Source organism: Petaurus breviceps, unplaced genomic scaffold (genome assembly GCF_028583685.1).
Source record: "Petaurus breviceps papuanus isolate PSGF00001 unplaced genomic scaffold, PetGlider_PUasm1.0 91041, whole genome shotgun sequence".
Classification (NCBI taxonomy): domain Eukaryota; kingdom Metazoa; phylum Chordata; class Mammalia; order Diprotodontia; family Petauridae; genus Petaurus; species Petaurus breviceps.
In genome coordinates, this window is record NW_027187400.1 from 18,307,525 (window position 1) to 18,327,095 (window position 19,571).

The window sequence follows — 19,571 nt, forward strand, 5'->3', positions numbered from 1 at the left end:
TCCTCCGCCACTTATGGCTGCCTTGGGGTAAAGGCATGTCGAAGCTAGATGCCAGCTCTGAGACGTGATGGGACCCCACCCCCAGGCTAAATGAGGCGGGGATTTCCTGGGCAATGTCAAGTTCTTAGGTAACTCAAACCTAGACTCCAGACTTCTAGAAGAGAAAGGGGATTTCCCAGGCTGCACTGGAGAAAGTGTTTTATTGAAAATGCTTTTTTTTTTTTTTTAACACTATTTAGGAGAAAGTATTAAAAACAAGAAAAGAATAAAGGATGAAGACGATTTATCTGGGACTCAGGAGGAACAGCTCCTTCCTTCTGTAGGCACTGAGGCCCAAAAAAGGTAGGCAGCCTGCCCAAAGTAGCACAGGTACTGAGCGATAGACCCACCTTGGCTCCAAATCCAGGACTCTTTCCAATAAACCACACTGCTTCTGTTTTCCCAAGGGGCAAAGCAGCCAACTAAGAAATGCAGTTAGGATAGGACTGAAACACAGGTCTCCCATTTATTTATCAATACATATGCCACCCAACTTTTCTGGTGGTCATTTTCCCTCTCTGTAAAATGAAGTACTAGATAACCTTCAAGGTATCTCCCAGCTCTGCCATCCTGTGTTCTAAAGGCCCTCCCACTTCTGCCATCCTGTGCTCTAAGGGCCCTCCCACTTCTGCCATCCTGTGCTCTAAGGGCCCTCCCAGCCCTGACATTCTGTGTTCTAAGGGCCCTCCCAGCTCTGACATTCTGTGTTCCAAGGCCCTTCTGACATCCTATGATCTCCCTCATATGAGCTCACCAAGCCCTAATTTGCACCTAGAAACTAGTTATTTTATATAAACACATATATGATGTCATAATAGCTGACATTTTAACTGTCCTTTAAGTACATTATCACAAGAGCCTCCTTCTGTAGTAAATATTATTTTATTTACAGAGACCCAAGACAAAGGGCTAGGAAGGGGCAGAACAGTCCAGGAGAAAAATCTGGCTCTGGAGTCAGATGACCTGGGTTCAAATGCCACCCTTGATGCTGACTGCCTGTGTGACCATGAGCAAGTTAATTTCTTCATCTGTAAACTGAGGGAGTTGGACTCAATGGACTGCATTCCCTCCTAGCTCTGGACCTAGAATATACATGTCCTCTTCCCATTTTACCCTGCCTCTCTTCCTCCTCTCCCCCTCCTCCTCTTCTTCCTCTTCTTCTTCTTCCTCTTCCTCCTCCTCCTTCTTCCTCCTCTCCCCCTCCTCCTGTTCTTCCTCCTCTCCCCCTCCTCCTCTTCTTCCTCCTCCTCCTCCTCCCTCCTCCCTCTTCCTCCTCCTCCTCTTCCTCCTCCTCCTCTTCCTCCTCCCTCCTCCTCCTTCTTCCTCTTCCTCCTTCATCCTCCTCCTCTCCTCTCCTTCCCTCTCCCTCTTCCTCTCTCTGTCTCTTTCACTCCAACTTTCTCTCATCTATCACACTGTTGTGTACATAGCAAGCAGCTTATAAATGTTGAACTCAACCAAAGTTTGGGGTCAAGGTCAGGAAGTATCCACTCACCAACTGGCAGAAAAGTATTCACACAAATAGTGGATAGGATGAGTCACATACTTTTAACAACTGTTAAGAAATAGACAAAAAAGAGAACTATGGAGTCATGAGTTTTTGCCATTGTCGTTGAAGAAGGAAGGTGCTTGGGGTCCAGACCATCTTAGTTCACTAATTAATAGAAATATTGCTAGAGCAGTCAATTCATCAGATTATTATGGCTTGGTAGAAATAGTCTGATCAATACCACTCCTGCAATGTGACCACTAATAATAACTTCCATTTCTACAGTTCTTCAGGTGAACAAAGCACAGACCCACCCTGGTCTCTTTTCCTCTTCCTACACATGAGGAAGCCAATGGAGAAGTGAAATGCTTTGCTCTGGAGCGTACAGAAAATAAGCATCAGAGCTGGGATTTCAATCCAGGTTGTTGCCCCTCTATGCCAATCTGCACCCAGTGCTCCTTCTGCCGCAGAACACTCCCTTACTACCATAGAAAACAAATACATTGGTGGTCCAGTTAAAAACGAGACTCCTGGTGCCCCTTGAATGATAAAAATCTAGTTTGGGGACCAGTAGTAATAAAAATTTACATTTTTATAAAGTATGAAGGTTTCCTAAGGGAGGTTGGGCCAATATAAAATTCAGGATCATACTCTGGGTACACCACAGGTGAACCCACCGAAGGACAGATCTCCTAGGAAGGCCCAGCTTGTAAAAGTTTTAAAAGGGAATGTCTGAAGGGAGGAGGCATTAAGGCTGGAACTTTCTCTGAAAGTGAGTCAATAAACATTTATTTAGCTCCTACTAAGTGCCAGACAGTGCTAAACAATGGGGATTTGGGGATGTTAAGAACTGTAAGGCAAAACAAAACAAAAAATCAATCCTTGCTCTTAGGGAGCTGATATTCTAAATAGGGGAAGATCTCAGGCAAACACAGTACTTACATAGTCAATTAAAGATAATAGTGGGGAGGCACCAGCCTTAAGGGGGATCTTTCTCTGAAAGCGACTTAATAAACATTTATTTAGCTCCCACTAAGTGCCAGACCTAGGGCTAAACTATGGGGATTTGGGGATATTTAGAACTGAGTTACACAAAACAAAATTTAAAAATCAGTCCTTGCCCTTCAGGTGCTTACATTCTAATGGAGGAGACCTCAGGCAAACACAGTACTTACATAGTCAATTAAAGATAATAGTGGGGGAGGCACCAGCATTAAGGAGGATTGGATAGGCTTCCTGTAGAAGGTGGGATTTCAGCTGGGACTAAAACCTACTGAAGCAAGTTCTCCACCTCCACCCACCCATCTCCAAAATGTACACACACACACACACACACACACACACACACACACTCACCATTTCTTTTTGGTCTTCTTTGAAGTGAGTTGGCCCAACTCCCTTTCTGAGGCTTAATCCCCAAACCCAGAATTTAGGGTTGAAAGGAGACACTTCTCAGGCATAGAGAATCCACATCATCTTTACTTGGTTCTCTGGCCAGACCATGTGAAACTGGGGAACTCATTCCAAAAAGGGAAAGTCCACTTTATTTAAAACCAAAAGCAAAATGAAAAACAGCCAGCCCACACTGAACTCATTCCACACCAGCCCTGGCTGGAAGTCCCCTAGAAACAGTGGCTTTCTATGAGAGGGAGGAAGGCGCTGCCTGGGGCTGGGATTCCTGGGGCAGAAAGGTCACTGGGGATTCTTACTGAGACACAAATAGCAAGTTGGAAGCAAATGAATAAATCATACTCTGTGGGGTCAAAGGCATTTCCACCAGGCTGTCTTCCAAGATCAGAAGGACTACAGAGGGGTTTCTTAATGTGCTTCTCTTCTTTAGTGACTCCTTAACCCTGACTGGATATAGCTCAAACTCCTGTGTCTGGCATTCAAGGTCCTCCCTTCCAGCCCCCTTTCTCTAGTCAAAGTGGAACTTTGCAGGTGAAGGTCATGGTTATCTCTTGCTTTTTCCTCATCCTTGAAAACCTAATCCAAATGCCACCTCCTCCAGAAAGCCTCCGATCTTTGGAAAAGATTATTGTCACTGGGACCTCACTTTAGTCTGGCCCTCTCTGATGAGTTTTTTGTGTAGTCAGAGAGCAGAGTTATGTGAGTTTGCATTTTAACCTGTCTGTCACCCAGACTAGACTGGTTTCATAACTCCCTCAGTGTCCAGGGCAGGGCTCTACAAACGAGACAGGAGTCACTACAATTTTGTCTAATGAATGAATGAATGAGTGAATGAATGAATGAATGAGTGAGTGAATGAATGATATTTGAATTGTCTGTGTCCTTCCTCCCTCCCCACATCCATTCTCCAAAGAATACCAGCTCCTTGAGGGCAGGGACTCTGTTTTCTGCCTCTCTTTGCATCCCTTGTACCCAGCACTGTGCTGGGCACACAGTGAGTCTTAATTAGCATTGTTAACTGACTAATCAGCAGAGGCAGGATTTGAACTCAGGTCCTCTGTCTCCAGACCTAGTGTTCTTTCCACTCTACCCTGTGACCCTTTAAATTCTGTCCAGGCTATAAGCAGGCTCCCTGCTACACCTTGTTGCCCCTGGGGAGACAAAGTTTTGGCAGAAGGCCTGCACGTGGAACAGCACTGCGATTCCCCAGTTTCCTAGTATGTGGCAAACTCATAGGGCCTCAGTGTAACAACAAATAACCACAATATCATTGACATTTGAATAGCACTTTAAGTACAGGTCACAACCACCCTTTGGAATATGACGTCATTTTACAGGTGAGTATATAGAGACCCCAGATAAAGGGCTAGTAAGGGACAGGACTGGGAGGCTGAGCAGTACAGGGGACAAGTGTCCCAGCTCTGTGCAAATTGTCCAATATTCATTCCAGAGCCTAACTGCACAATTTTTCCTTTGAAGAGCATGGTGGGTATGGCCATATCACATCAGACCATCCCATTGTCAGGATTTGGACAGGCCATCTTCCTTATGTCAGGGGGGCACAAAAACAGTCTCACAGAAGGAAATCCCAAGGATGCCTTGTTCACACTATAAGGACTGGGTCAGTCACTTAGACAGGAAGCAGTGAGGTTGACAGATAGCTGTGAGCAGGAACCAAAAGAAGGCCTCCAGTGAATGGGACAGACCTTTTGTGGAGGATGATGGAAAGACAAAGACAGAGGTGGCTAGGTGGTGCAGTGAGTAGAGCACCAGCCCTGGAGTCAGGAGGACCTGAGTTCAAATCTGGCCTCAGACACTTAATACACACAAAAAAACTAGCTGTGTGACCTTGGGCAAGTCACTTAACCCCAATTGCCCTCCAAAAAGCAAAAAAAAAAAAAGACAAGGACAGAGATGGCATATAATGAACTATTTCCCATTTTTTTTGCCTTTTTGTCACCCAGGTGGGTCACAATGCCTGACACAAAGGATTATAGATTTCAACCTGGAAGGGGCCTCTGAGACCATCACATCCAACTCCCTAATTCTACAGAGGAAAGGGAGGCCTAGGAAAAGGAGGTGCTTTGTCCAAGGTCACACAGGTAATAAATGTTGGTGAACTGAATTTAATTATTTGAAATTCAGTGTCATTAATCCTGAATTACGCTGAAGTAAGCCATAGGTGTTTTGAGGCTTATTATTATTATTATTTTCATTTCCTTAGATGCCTAGTATTTCTAGGCCTTAAACAAGTTTTGTCCATTGTTTAGGGCATTTAAAGTATCAATGCTAGGGATTCATGGCAGAGCACCACAACCAGGTTCCCCTATCAGTCAATTGGTCAATAGACATTTATTAAGGTCTACTACTTACCAGGTATTGTGCTAAACCCTTGGCATTACAAAGAAAAGCTAAAATACTATCCCTATCCTCAAGGACCTTACAATCTCTAGGAAAGCTAGAAAGGGGTAAAGGGTAGAGTGATGTGTGGTAGAGGGTTTGGAGCTCATGGCCCTACCCTCAATGAGAGAGGAGGGGTTGTGATGAGGTGGAACCCCAAGGCTAAAGAGATCTTGCCTAAAGAGGAAGTTTTCCCAATACTGAGCTTCCAGGGACAATGGTGGAGTGAGAAAAGTCATACCCTCTAATGAAGGAATCAGCATAAGGGGTGAGGGTCAGGCTAGAGCTTAGACAGCCTGGGGCCCTCAGGAAGCTCTGTTAGGATGGAAGGGGTGGAGAAAAAGATCCACAAGCCTGGAGGAAGCAGAAGGGGAATCATGGACAGCATCCTACACTCAGCTCCTGAGGTCTTTCCTCTAGGACACCCCCAACAGCAGACCTGCCCCCATCACCTACTCTGGGGGGATAGCATGTGGGGTAGCAGGGATATATTGGCTCTCTCTGCCTTGGGGGCTCCATGTTCATGGGGGGTACTTGCCCACCTGCAGTTACCTGTGAAGAGCTTAAGGTCTTCTGATTTTCCTGGCTCCTTCCCACCAGCAAGTTTCCCTTCTCTGCCCTGTGGTATCTGGAAAGGACGAGGGGCTTCCCCAGGGGAAACCACAATATTGCTGAGGCTACATAGTCATGACAGCACAAAAAGCCAGGGGCTTTCAGAGTCATGAGATCATGGGCTATTGCTTCTAGTCTAGACATTGTCATTTTGTACATGAAGAAACTGGGCACTAGAGAAGTGAAAGGCTTGTCCAAGGTAATACAGCAAGGTAAATGGCAAAAGCAAAACTCTAACTCAGGTCTCTTGATTCCCAGACTCTTTCCTCTGTGCTCCTAATAAATCTTCTTTTCCTTTCTTCCCTTCTCCCCTCCTTTCTTTCCTTCCGCCATCCCATTCTTCCTTCCTTCCTTCCCTCCTTCCTTCCTTCCTTCCTTCCTTCCTTCCTTCCTTCCTTCCTTCCTTCCTTTCTTCTTTCCTTCCTCCCTCCCTCCCTCCCTTCCTTCCTTCCTTCCTTCCTTCCTTCCTTCTTTCTCCCTCCCTCCCTCCTTCCTTTCTTCTTCCTCCCTTCCTTCCTTCTTCCCTTTCTTCCTTCCTTTCTCTTTTTATTCCTTTCATAATTGATTGGGGCAGCCAAGCTTTCATGGAGAAAGGATTCCTCACTCTAGGGTGGGAGGGAGAGAAGGGCAGCATGGAACAACTGAAAATCTGCAGGGAATGTGAACACATGGTCCTCCTCACATCTTAAGCAGCATCACTCTGGGGGAAGAGGGAAAGTCAGAGGATTTCTCTTTAGACCCATGAGGGGCTTTAGATAGTATCTTGTCCAAACACTTCATTTGACAGATGAGGAAGCCAAGGGCCAGAGAGAGGAAGGGATTTGTCCATGGTCACACAGCTAAGTGGTAACGTTGGTGTTTGAACCCAGGCCCTGACTTCTAAATCCAACATTCTTCCAATTAGATGGTAAGTCCTCAAGGGCAGGGCCTGTCTTTTGCCTCTTTTTGCATCCCTAGTGCCTTAGCATATCAGCTGAAACACAGCAGATGCTTAACACATTTTTACTGATGATTCAGTGCTGCTTTCTCTCAAGCTGGAGACCAAAGTTTTGGGGTGGAGGGGAGTTCCCATCACTGTTCAGATATGGCTGGTGTTCCTGCAGGTGGGCGTCTCCCTGTGGCTTAGGCTTCTGCAATAGTACATGAAGAAGGGAAACTGAGGTTGTCAAGGTCATGGGAAGAGCTCCAGGGCAGGAGCTTATTTCTCTGAGATTGGGGCCTTCAGCAACACCCTGCTGCACTGCGCTTGACGTGACATGGTTTACAGAAGAGATGGTCATTCAGCGGATAGCAGCCTTGGTCTGTGGGCTCCACAGACAGTAGGATCCTGCAATCCTGAAAAAGAGAAGGATACCAGCCAAACCTGGGAAAACCTTCCAATAACAACTCCACAAAGCATTAATGTAGTTACCGACTCCATGCGAGCCTCTGGGCTAGATGCTGGGGACATACACACATGAAAAAGACAGGGCTTGACCTCAATGAGCTTAGAATCTATTAGATAATAACAGTTCACCTTCCTGCAAAGCATTGGGTTTGTAGAGTGCTTTCCTCCCAACAGTTGGGTGTGATGTACAAGGTATTATTACTTTCATTTTGCAGGCTCAGAGATGGAGAGTGACTTGCTCAGCTAGTGATTAGGCAGAAGCAGGATTTGAGCCCAAGTCTCCAGAATCAGTGATCTTTTAAGCACCCCTCCCTGTCTCTTATTTGTCACTAACATTTATTAGCTATGAGACCTTGGGCAAATTATTTTACTTCTCTGGACTTCAGTTTCCCTTTCAGTAAAATGAGGAAATTAAACATGATGATCTCCAAAGTCCAGTCCATAAACCTTCCTCCTTCACTCCCAATTTAATATATATTCAACTAATAGTATAGCTGGTAAATGATTAACAAGGGACTCTCTGAAAAAACATACCTAGGACATACTTTTTTTTTTGGAGGGGGGAAGGCAAGGGAATGGGGGTTAAGTGACTTGCTCAATGTCACACAGCTAGTAAGTGTGTCAAGTGTCTGAGGCTGGATTTGAACTCAGGCCCTGCTGACTCCAGGGCTGGTGCTCTATTCACTGTACCACCTAGCTGCTCTTTAGAACACACTTTTAAGTTTAATCTGAGTTATTAAGATTTCCCATATCACTTTCTTAAACATAGAAAATAACAAAGCAATTACACTAAGCCCTCATTTCTAGTATTTCCTGATTGTACATGTAGCTTTCATCAGCTAGCACATTAGCTAGATTTGTGAGCAAATCACTGGGGCTCTCTGAGCTTCAAGTTTCCACATCTGTAAAATGGAGATGTTAAGACTCACACCATCAACCTTATAGAGACAGAAGGGACCTTAGGGGCCATCTGGTTTAACCCCTTATTTTACTGAAGAATAAACGAGCCCAGAAAGCCTTGCCCAAGATCACACACAGACTAAGTGGTGGTCTCTATGAGTAGTTGAAGCTGGGGAAAATTTATTTATAGGATTTAAAGCTGGCCAGGACCTTAGAGGCCATCTAATCCAACCCTCTCATTTTACAGAGTAGGAAATTAAGGATCATAAAGGTTGAGTCACTAGAGTAATATGGTGGAGGTTGGTTCCTATTGGTTTTCCTAGAGACTATGAAATTTTCAGTGTGAATATTTTACAGAAAGTGATTGGGGAAAATGTTAAAAATGGGAATTACACTTCCCCTGGTTGATTAAAAATTTTTTTTTACCAGTACCCTAAAGCCACACAGGTAGCCAGTGGCAGAGGGACCCAGGTCTCAGAGTCCAAATCCATTGCCTGTTCTTAGTACTACCTTCAAATTGTCGTGATGCAAACACTTTAGAAATGGGTTAGTGATCTTTTATAACTGAGCCATTCCTGGTTGGTTAGAGCACCCTCTTGTGTTCCCACAGCGTAATATCATTTCGGGTCTTAAACAAAGATGATACTCTCCTGAATCACGATTCAATTCAAGCCAACAAGCATTTATTAAGTGCCTTTTATATGCTAGTCACTATCCCTGGAGATACAAAGACAAAAGCTGAAACTGTCCCTGCTCTCCAAAGGCTTAAATTCTATTGAATTTGTAATCTGTTTATATTCACAATATTAACACAATTTGTCATGGCAAGGATCATAGAATCTTGGTGTTGGAAGCCATCTCTTTCAACGCTTAACAGAAATGTGAAGCCTACTGGTTCCAATTCTTGCCTCTCAAGTCACACACCACTTTTCACACAAAGAAACTCTAAAATTGTCCAAATAAGTCCACCCAGACTTCATTGTGGTATAGTAGAAAGAACATAGAACTTGTAGTCAGAAGACCAGAGTTCAAAGCCCAGCTCCACCAAAGGCAAAAGACTAGGCATTCTGGCTCCTGGGGCAAGCAGAGTGCACTCTCAAATCACCTCTAGACCCCAGGGTCTAAATTTCTTCCACCATGGGCCAAGCTCCTGTTACCCTGCTCTAGTTACAGTTCTAAGCTAGGATTCGGTGACAAATCTCTCTTTTCCTTATTTGCAAAATGAAGGATGTCAGCTAAGTGATCTCTAAGGTACCCTCCTGATCTAAAACACACTGCTCCTAGTAACAGGGATCTCACTACCTTACAAGGCCGTACGTTTTACTTTTAATCTCGTTTTTAGGAAGTCCTTCCTTCTGTTTTCCTCCTTCACACTTACTTAAAAGACTACTCTGAGGAGCAAACCCAGAGTCACAGAATTACCATGACTATCTTAGCTTTGAAAAGGAGAGAGACTCCTTAACGACACAGACCGATTCTCTCCAGCCCAGCACCATCCAGCCCTTGTAAATACAGGTGACTGATCAGAGATGTCTTAAGGAAGAGTGTTAACCTATCCCTGCTAGAGGAGAGAGAATCCAGAACTCAGGCATGTTGCCTACCCATTCATGACTGTTCCAGCCCATAGTGTGACCTAGCATGAGCTGAATAATCTTAATATTAGCCTCTTCAAGACAGCATACACATCTAGTTGGGGTTCATCATTTCACAGGGCATGCTCTTAGTTCCAAATGGGGTAGAGGGGGATGTGAAGCTGTGGAGAACCCACTAAAATCATATGTTCAATAAGCATTGATTCCATGTCCATTACCTTTAGTCACTTGGTATACAAAACAAAAACAAAACAACTCCATGGCCACAAGGACCTCACATCCTTATTGGGGAATTGGTCTTGCCCTCCCTCAAATGCCTCAAGCCTTTGCTCCTGCTGTTACCTATGCCAGCCACACTCTCCTTTTCCCTCTTGGCCTGCTGAATGGGCCTACCCATCTTTTAATGGCCAAATCAATGCATACTTCCTCCAGGAAGCCTTCCCTAATCCCTCTCTCCTATAACAATATTGCCCCCAGGCCCTCAAATGACATTTAAAAAAAACACACATATAGTTTGTATATATGAATATATATTATATAAATGTTGTTAAGTCGTTTTTCAGTTGTGTCTGACTTTCTGTGACCTCATTTTGAGGTTTTCTTGACAAAGATACTAGAGCAGTTTGCCATTTCCTTTTTCAGCTAATTTTACAGATGAGGAAACTAAGGTGAAGTGACTTGCCCAGCTAGAAAGAATCTGAGGTCAGATTTGAACTAATAAAAATGAGTCTTTCTAGTTCCAAGCCCAGTGCTCTATCTACTTCTCCGCTATATACATATACATGCATGCTCATATGTATACACACAAATAATACACATGTATACACATGTCTACAATGTAGATACATGTATGCACATGCATGTACACAGTAATACAATATACACATAAACATGTACACACATATACATAGGTACACAAATATACATAAAATATTTAACTCATGAGGCCACATAATGCCTCATACAAAGTAGCTACTTAGTAATTTGTTCTTGAATACAATTGTAATGATTTCTGCTTTTATCTTTTTTCCTTACTACATTGGGAGCCCAAGGAAGAGAACATATGCAAAAGAGTAGAAAGAATGGTAATTGTGGAGTCCCAGGACCTGGGTTCAAATCCTGTTTCTGCCATATATTTCCTGGACAACAGAGAGTTAGCTTCCCTTCTCTGGACCCTTGAGTTCCTTCATATGTAAAAATAGCAGCTTTGGACTGCTAAGGTCTCTTGGGGTTCTAAATTTGCAATTCTAAGTCAGAGACCACAAATAGACCCAACTTCCTGCCTTTCCTGGGCACCTGCTATGACCACTTAATGAATAATGAATGCAGGAATGGGCAAATTCATTTCATACCTAGCAGGTTTCATAGCTCTAACACCTACCTCACACCTGTAGCAGTTTTCATGGAAATTCCGTCCCATGCACTCAATTTTGAATACATCCTTCCCGTCTCTGGGGATGATTGGGTTCTCACAAATGCTGCATACTGGTGCAAATTTCCTGGTGGAAGAAAGGAAAGGAAATAAGCAATCACAGCAATTAGCATTTGGAATTCATAGACCAATTACACCCTGCCTACATGTGGTTGTCACTAGGAATGCTCCTGGAACTCTGACCACCAACATCTCTGTTTTCCCTCTCTGGAGCTGAAGGGAGAGACATGTGTAATTAACTGTAGTTTCTCAGGGTATCATTTCCCGGGGATGAGGAAATGGTTGGAGGGCCATTTGAATTGGAAGAAGAGGAGAAATATTATGTGTTCTAGTCTCAGTGAAGTTAGGACAAAGAAAACCAAGAATAGGCCATGTGGGCAGCTGCCTAGAGCACAATACAAACTAGAGGGGCCACAAGGGTCAGTTTCCCCCTTTTATAAGCATTATCATTTTAATAATTAAAATTATTTTCATTTTTTAAAAATCTGAATTTAATACCCCCCCCAAGACGACTATTTTCATTTTAAAAAATAGACCGTAAGGAGGATTGTACATGTAACTGAATTTCTATTCTATATTGCTTACTTTAGAGGGGAAAAAAGGAAATGATAAATTCTATATATTACTTTTCAAACTGTTTGACTTATTTTTGCTTCCTTCTGTGTATTTTTAATAGTTTGAATTTATATAGTGCTTTTAGATTTACAAAAAAAAAACCAACCTGGGAGGTTCTCTTATGAACTCCAATTAACAGGTGAGCTAACTCATGCAGAGAGTAAATAAAAGAGATAGTAAGTATCCCAGGTTGAATTTGAACTCAGCTCTTTCTAAGACCAGGTCCAGTGCTCAAACCACTGTGCCCCCTAGTGGTCAAATTCAATAACTTTCTTTTAATGCCATCAGTAATGCTAGCCCTCTCCCTTCCCACTTAAAAACAGGGTATAAAATCAAAAAGGGAAAATATTAAATGTGACTTTTTAAACTGCATTTATTTTAAATGCCATAAAATACTATTCTCCATGGGACAAAGTGGGTTCCCTCAGTCAAATCAGTCAATAAAGAATATTTATTAAATGATTACTATATGCCAGGCACTGTGCTAAACTCTAAGAATACAAAAAGAGGCAGAAGACAGTCTCTGCTCCCAAGGAGTTCCCAATCTAATTGGGGAGACAACAAACAAATAAGATATAAACAGGATAAATAGGAAATATTTAAGAGGGAAAGCACTAGAATTAAGTTTATTGTTGTTGTTCAATCATGTTGAATTCTTCCTGATCCCATTTGGGGTTTTTTTTGAAAAAGATACTGAATGGTTTGCCATTTCCTTCTCCAGCTCATTTTACAGATGAGGAAACTGAGGTAAGCAGGGTGAAGTGACTTGCCCAGGGTCACACAGCTAGTAAGTGTCTGAGGCTGGACTTGCACTCAGGAAGATAAGTCTTCCTGACTCCAGGCCCAGCGTTCTATTCATTTTACCACCTAGCTACCCCACTAAAATTAAGAGGGATTGGGAATGACTTTCTGTAGAAGATGGGATTTTAGTTGGGATTTAAAGGAAGTCAAGTTTATATGAACTGATGCAAAGTGAAGTAAGCAGAAGCAGGAGAACAGCAATATTGTAACAATGATGAATTGTGAAAGACTTTACTATGATCAATACAATGATGCAAGAAAATTCCAAAAGTACTCATGATGAAAAATACTACCCTTCTCCAGAAAGAAAACCGATAGATAAACTCTGAGTGCAGATTGAAGCATAGTTTTTTTTCCACTTTATTTTTCTTCCTTTTTTTTTTTTTTTGCAACATGGCTAATATGGAAATGTTTTGTATTATTTCACATGTACAACTGATAGTCTTCTCAAGGGTGGGGAAGGACTGGAGGGAGAAAATTTGGAACTCAAAGTCTTATTAAAATGAATGCTAAAATAAATAAATAACGATTTTTAAAAAGGAAGTCAGGGAGGTAAGTAGTCAGGGTTGAGGAGAAAGAGCATTCCAGGATGGGGAAAAGGCAGACAAAATACCCAAAGCCAAATGACGGAGTGTCTTTGTGGAACAGCCAGGAAGCCAGTGTCATTGGATGAAAGAATACTTTTTGGGGAGTAAGGTATAAGATGACTGGAAAGGTAGGAGGAGGCTGGGTTAGAAAGGGCTTTGAAGGGGTGGCCAGGTGGCTCAGCAAGTAAGAGCACTGGCTCCAGTGTCGGGATGACCTGGGGATCAAATCCGGCCTCAGATACTCAGCACCACACCCAGAAATAACTGGCCTTTTAACCTTGAGCAAGTTACTTAACACTGATTGCTTAAAAAAAAAAAAAAGAAAGGGCTTTGAATGCCAAAGAGCATTTTGTATTTGCTTCTGGAGGTGATAGGCAACCACTGGAGTTTACTGAGTAGGGGGTAACATTATTGAACCTACATTTCAGGAAAATCAACTTAGTGTTTGAATGGAGGATGGACTAGAGTAGGGAGAGACTTTTATTTGGAATAATATTTTATTTTTCCCCATTTACATACAAAAACAATTTTTAACATTAAAAAAATTGAGTTCCAAATTCTCTCCCTCCCTGAGAGGGCAAGCAATTTAATATAGATTCTACAGGTGCAATCATGCAAAATATATTTCCATGTTAGTCATGTTGTGAAAGAAATACAGACCCCCAAAAAAACCCACAGAAAAATAAAGTGAAAAACAGTATGCTTGAATCTGCATTCAGACTCTATACTGTCTCCAAAGATCTCCTGGTTCTGTTCATTTCACTTTGAGTCAGATCATTTAAGTCTTTCTAGGTTTTTCCTGGAACTATCCTGCTCATCATTTCTTATAGCACAATAGTATACCATTACTATCATATACAATTTGTTCAACTATTCCCCAATTAATGGGCATCCTCTCAATTTCAAATTCTTTACTGCCACAGAAAGAACTGCTATAAATATGTTTGTACAAACAGATCCTTTTTCCTTTTTAAAAAAAATCTTTGGGGTATTTACCTAGTAGTGCTATTGCTGGGTCAAAAGGCAGTTTTATAGCCCTTTGGGCATAGTTCTATATCTCTATAGTTCCATAGTTCCATGCTCTCCAGAATGGTTGGATCAGTTCACAACTCAACCAACAACGCATTAATGTCCCAATTTTCCCACATTCCCTCCAATATTTATCTTTTTCCTTTTCTGTTATATTAGCTGATCTGATAAATGTAAGGGAGGAGACTTGAAGGAGGCAAACCCACCAGCAACTGTTGCAGTAATCCAGGGGAGAACACCTGGCCATGTAACCTTGAGCAAGTTACTTAACCCCAATTGCTTAGGGGCAGCCAGGTGGCTCAGCGAGTAAGAGCACTGGCTCCAGTGTAGGGATGACCTGGATTACATCTGGGCTCAGATACTCAGCACTACACCCAGAAATAACTGGCCGTGTAACCTTGAGCAAGTTACTTAACTCCGATTGCTTTAAAAAAATAATAATAATCCAGGGGTGAGATGATCAGGACTCACCCCAGGGTGGTAACAGTGTCAGAGGAGAGAAAGGGGCATATTTGAGGCATGTTACAAAGATGAAATCAACAGGTCTTGGCAACAGATTGGTTATGGTTGGGGGGAGGGGGTGAAAGAGTGAAATATACAAGATGACTCCTAGGTTAATGACTCCCTGAGAGACTGGGAAGATAGTGATGCCCTCTACAGTAACAAGGAAGGTAACAGTGTGGGATGGTTTAGGGAGAAAGAGAATAAATTCAGTTTTGGACACACCGAGTTTAAGATGTCTAAAAGGCAATTGGAGATGTCAGATGGGAGGGCAGCAGAGGGGTTGGGGCAGAACAGATAGATTTGAGAATCATCAGCATAGAGTTGGTCATTAAATCCATGGGAGCTGATAATATCACCAAGTGAAGTTGGTTGATTGTTGTCCTTCATTCTCGAAAAGGACCAAAATGACATCACTATGTTAGATTTAAGTTATAATGTGTCTGACTGACTGATCAGACTAATGTGAACTTGGAATGCTCTACCACAAATAGTCCATGGGAATATCTGGGGTGGATTCTCTAAGTAGTAAAGAAAAAAGAAGAGAAGAGGGTCCAGGACAGGACCCCGAAGGACACCTATGACTAGAGAGCATACTCTGGAAGAAGATCCAGCAAAGAAGAATGAGAAGGAATAGTAAGATAGAAAGGAGAAGAACCAGGAGAGAGGGGTAGCCTGAAAAGCTGGAGAGAAGACAGTATGAAGGAGAAGAGGAATCCACAGTGTCAAAGGCTGCAGAGAGCTCAAGGAGGATCTCTTGACATGGTGCCAGTACTGGTTAAGAATGCAGAAATCCCATTGGTCATCCATCCCATTGACTAATATCTGGCCCACCTCTTCTAGTCACATATGTAGCTGATTCTATTGGAAGACAGCACAGGACAGTAGAAAGAATACTGGCTTTGGAATTAGGAGACTTTGTGCAAATGATACCTCCGATGTTTATTACCTGCATGACTTTGGACAAATCCATGGGTTTTTTATTTGATATATATTTAAATATATATATCCCTGAGTTTTCTTATTTGTAAAATAAAGGTTTGGACAAGATGACCTCTTAGATACTTTCTAGATCCATAATCTTTTACAGCATTTCTCCTGGTGAGATTTTTGTTGGTAATGTGATACAGCCCACACATGCCCACCCTTTACCTCTCCATTACTTTTTTGAGCAACCCATAATTCTTCAGATTGTGGTTTTCCATAGCCTGTGGCTATATTGCATCACCAAGAAGAGAGTGATGAACCTCTCCTAAAGAAATTTAGGGCATCATTAAAAGTACTGCATGATTTTTCAAAAAATAAACCAGTACAGATATCACCCCCATTTTACAGAGAAGAAAACAGGTCCAGAGAGGAAAAGTTATTTTAATACAGTCACATGGCTAGTTAGTAGCCATCAGCGCTGTTCTCAGACTCAGCATTGTTCAGTCCTTCTCCCTGATTCCTATGAAGACACCAATCCTTTATTACCCTAACAGGAAAATTGCATTTCAGAACTAGAAGGGACCTGGCTTTCTGATTGTGGGGCCCAGTCACCTCAGAACCAAAGACCTCTGAACCCTCAGAACCTCAGGCCTCCCCAAGAGGAAAGGGGAACTATTGGGACCTTGGGGACTTGAGAATAAAAGTGAATGAATGAGCGTTTATTAAGTGCCTACTGTATGCAAAGTACTGAGGATACACATTAAAAATACAGTCTTTGGTCTCAAGGAGATCACATTCTAGTAGAGGGAGATACCACATAATAGAAGTTTTGGTTGTAAATCAGAAGGATGAGCCTCATGGTCCTTAGGGTCTTTAGAAATCATTTAGGGTGTCCCTAAAGTCTGGACACAGAGGAGATCTCATTAACTATGCATATTTTTTTTTTGCTTTTTTTGGAGGAGGGAAGGTAGGGCAATTTGGGTTAAGTGACTTGCCCAAGGTCACACAGCTAGTTTTGTGTTAAGTGTCTGAAGCCTGATTTGAACTCAGGTCCTCCTGACTCCAGGGTTGGTGCTCTATTCACTGTGCCACCTAGCCACCCTCCCATGCATATTTTCAAGAAATGAAATGAATGAAATTTTCAACACTTTATTTAATTAACATAAATTTTAGCCATGACAATTTCATATGGAATAAAAGCTTTCATTAGTTATTGGAAACTATTTTTCCATATAGTGAGAATAATTTAATTTAATTTAATTAATGTGATTTTCTATGTGTCTCCTATGTCTTCCTATGAAATCTCATTTATGCTAATTAAATAAAATGTTGTTGAAAATGTCATTGATTTCATTTCTTGAAAATCTGCATAGTTTTGGGGTTTTTTTTTTGCTTTTTGGAGGGCAATTGAGGTTAAGTGACTTGTCCAAGGTCACAACACACCGGTGTGACCTTGGGCAAGTCACTTAACCCCAATTGCCCTACCTTCTCCCCTCAAGAAAAAAAAAGAAAATATGCATAGTTAGTGAAATTTCCTATGTGTCCAGTCACACAGCTAGTTTCTGTGTTAAGTGTCTGAGGCCGGATTTGAATTCAGGTCCTCCTGACTCCAGGGCCAGTGCTCTATTCGCTGTGCCACCTAGACACCCCTAAAATCTGCATAGTTAATGAGATTTCCTATGTGTCCGGATTTTAGGGACACCCTTAGTCCAGGGGCTATTCACTGAGATCGAACTTGGCATTTTATTTATTTTGGTAACCATTTGTCAATATATATGGTTTCCTTTGTACTATTACATATTTTATTTTATGCGTTTAAAAACATAACTCTGAAAAAGAGTCCACAGGCTTCACTAGACTGCCAAAGGGGCCCAGGACACACAAAAAGGCTAGGAACCTCTGATCTGACCCAATCTCCTTGTATTACAGATGAGAAAACTTAGGGCTTTGGCAGTGTTCCATGCTTGAGACCAGAAGAATCAAAATGGTGGGCGGCAGGCCGCAAAAGACCCACAAAATTCCTTAACAAGGCCAGGACTAGATTAAAATGTAATTGGGCAATGTTTAACAAAATAAAAATACATAGAACATAGATGATGTTAATTTGTGGTTTTCTAAATCACTATGCAGCCTGCAGAAATGAGTTTCTCTTTCAGTTTAACACCACTGTCTAGACCTTTCCCATCAAGGTATTTTCTCCTACCAAAATTCATCTCTGTCAATCAATAATCAAAAATATTTATTAAGCACCTACTATGTACCAGGTGCTATGTTAAGTGCTGTGCCTCATTCTCTCTCCACTGAAGTATTAAAACAATGGGTTTTCATCACATGAACTAAGGAAGGTCCTTCTCAGTCTCTTTTGCTGGCTCTATATCCATGGCATCCCTCCCAACCATGGGTGTCCCCCAAGGTTCTCCTCTGGGTCCTCTTCTTCTCTTCTCCCCCTAATCCCTCTCACTTTGTGACCCCTAACTCTATACATGATTCCCAGATCTATAAATATAGCTCTAGGATCCATCCAGAGCTCCAAGTCTGTATCACCAGCTGCTTCCTAGACATTTTGAACTGGATGTCCCCAACATGTTTCAAATGGAACTCCTTATCCTTTTCCCCAAACCCTTTCCAAACTTCCCTATTACTCAATGGCTCTGAGTCACTTCATCTTCTAACCCTGATGCCATCTAGTCTCTTTCCTTTTACTCATCCCATACTGTCAGATCTTGTCAAATCTACTTTCCCAAAAAACATCTCCTATATATACCCCCTCCTTCTCTCCTTTGATACCACCAACGCTCTAGTGCCCACCCGCATCATCTCACACCTGGACCACTGCAATAGCTGTTGGTGAGTCTCTTTCCACTCCAACTCATCCTCCATTCATCTGCCAAAGTGATTTTCATAAGAGCACTGGTCTGACCACATTCCCCTAACCCCCAGTATACCCCATTGGCTCTCTCTTATCTCCAAGATCAAATATAAAATCCTGTTTGGCATTTAAAGCTCATCATAACCTGGCCCTCCTACCTTTCCAGTTTTCTTGCACCTTCCTTCCTTCCAGGTACTCTCCAGTTCCATTGCCCCAGCCTCCTTAATCACATGACACTCCATCTCCCCCCTCCATGATCACCTCTCTGGCTTCCTTTAAGACTCAGTTCAAAGACCAATTTTTTCAGAAGACTTTTCTCAGTTCCCTCAGTTGCTAGTGACTTCCCCTATAAGATTACCAGTCATCTACTCCATATATCCCTAGGACACACCTAGTTATTTGCATGCTTTATCCCCTATTAGAATGTGAGCCCCTTTAGGACAGGAGCCATTTTTGCCTTCTTTTATTAACCTGGTTATTAACATGGGGCCTATGTTCAATCATTTCAGTCGTGTCTGATTCTCTATGACCCCATTTAGGGTTTTCTTGGCAAAGATACTGGAGTGGTTTGACATTTCCTTCTCCAGCTCATTTTACAGATGAGGAAACTGAGGGTTAAGTGACTTGCCCGGGATCACACAGCTAACATCTGAGGTCAGATTTGAACTCATGAAGAGTCTTATTGATTCCAAACCCAGTGCTCTATTCACTATGGCGCCACCTAGTGTAGTAAGTCTTTAATAAATAGCACTTAGCACAGTGCCTGGTACACAGTAGGCACTTTATTAGTGTTGATTGATTGATTGACTGTTGACTGCTACAATGGGAGAGCCCTGGATTTCCCACCTCTGATCCTGATTCAACTAACTTCCCAATAGATAAAAGCCAGATTTGTCCATATCCTAACTCTGATGGTCACCTCTGGCTCCAAATAATTGTCACTGGTTTCCTTGAGCAAATCTGCCCCTTCTCTGACCCCTT

General features: G+C 42.3%; 2 protein-coding genes across 5 annotated transcripts in view; both read right to left on the reverse strand.

Moving 5' to 3' along the window:
• Positions 1–3,012, reverse strand: part of SPEN (spen family transcriptional repressor) — a 113,791-nt gene extending 110,779 nt beyond the window's left edge. The window contains exon 1 of the mRNA XM_069078896.1: positions 2,885–3,012. The gene's annotated coding sequence lies outside the window, so the exon portion shown is untranslated. The remainder of the gene's footprint in view (positions 1–2,884) is intronic.
• A 1,196-nt stretch (positions 3,013–4,208) lies between these two features.
• The window catches only part of FBLIM1 (filamin binding LIM protein 1), a 37,102-nt gene continuing 21,739 nt past the window's right edge, over positions 4,209–19,571 (reverse strand). For 3 of the 4 annotated variants that reach the window (XM_069078904.1, XM_069078905.1, XM_069078906.1), the window contains exons 8-9: positions 11,211–11,328; positions 4,209–7,285 (exon numbers count right to left, since the gene is read on the reverse strand). In XM_069078904.1, the coding sequence (XP_068935005.1) occupies positions 7,172–7,285; positions 11,211–11,328 (232 nt within the window). In that variant the 3' untranslated portion in view covers positions 4,209–7,171. Of the gene's footprint in view, positions 7,286–11,210; positions 11,329–19,571 lie in introns of those variants that run through there. The other variant, XM_069078907.1, reaches the window with a different exon arrangement.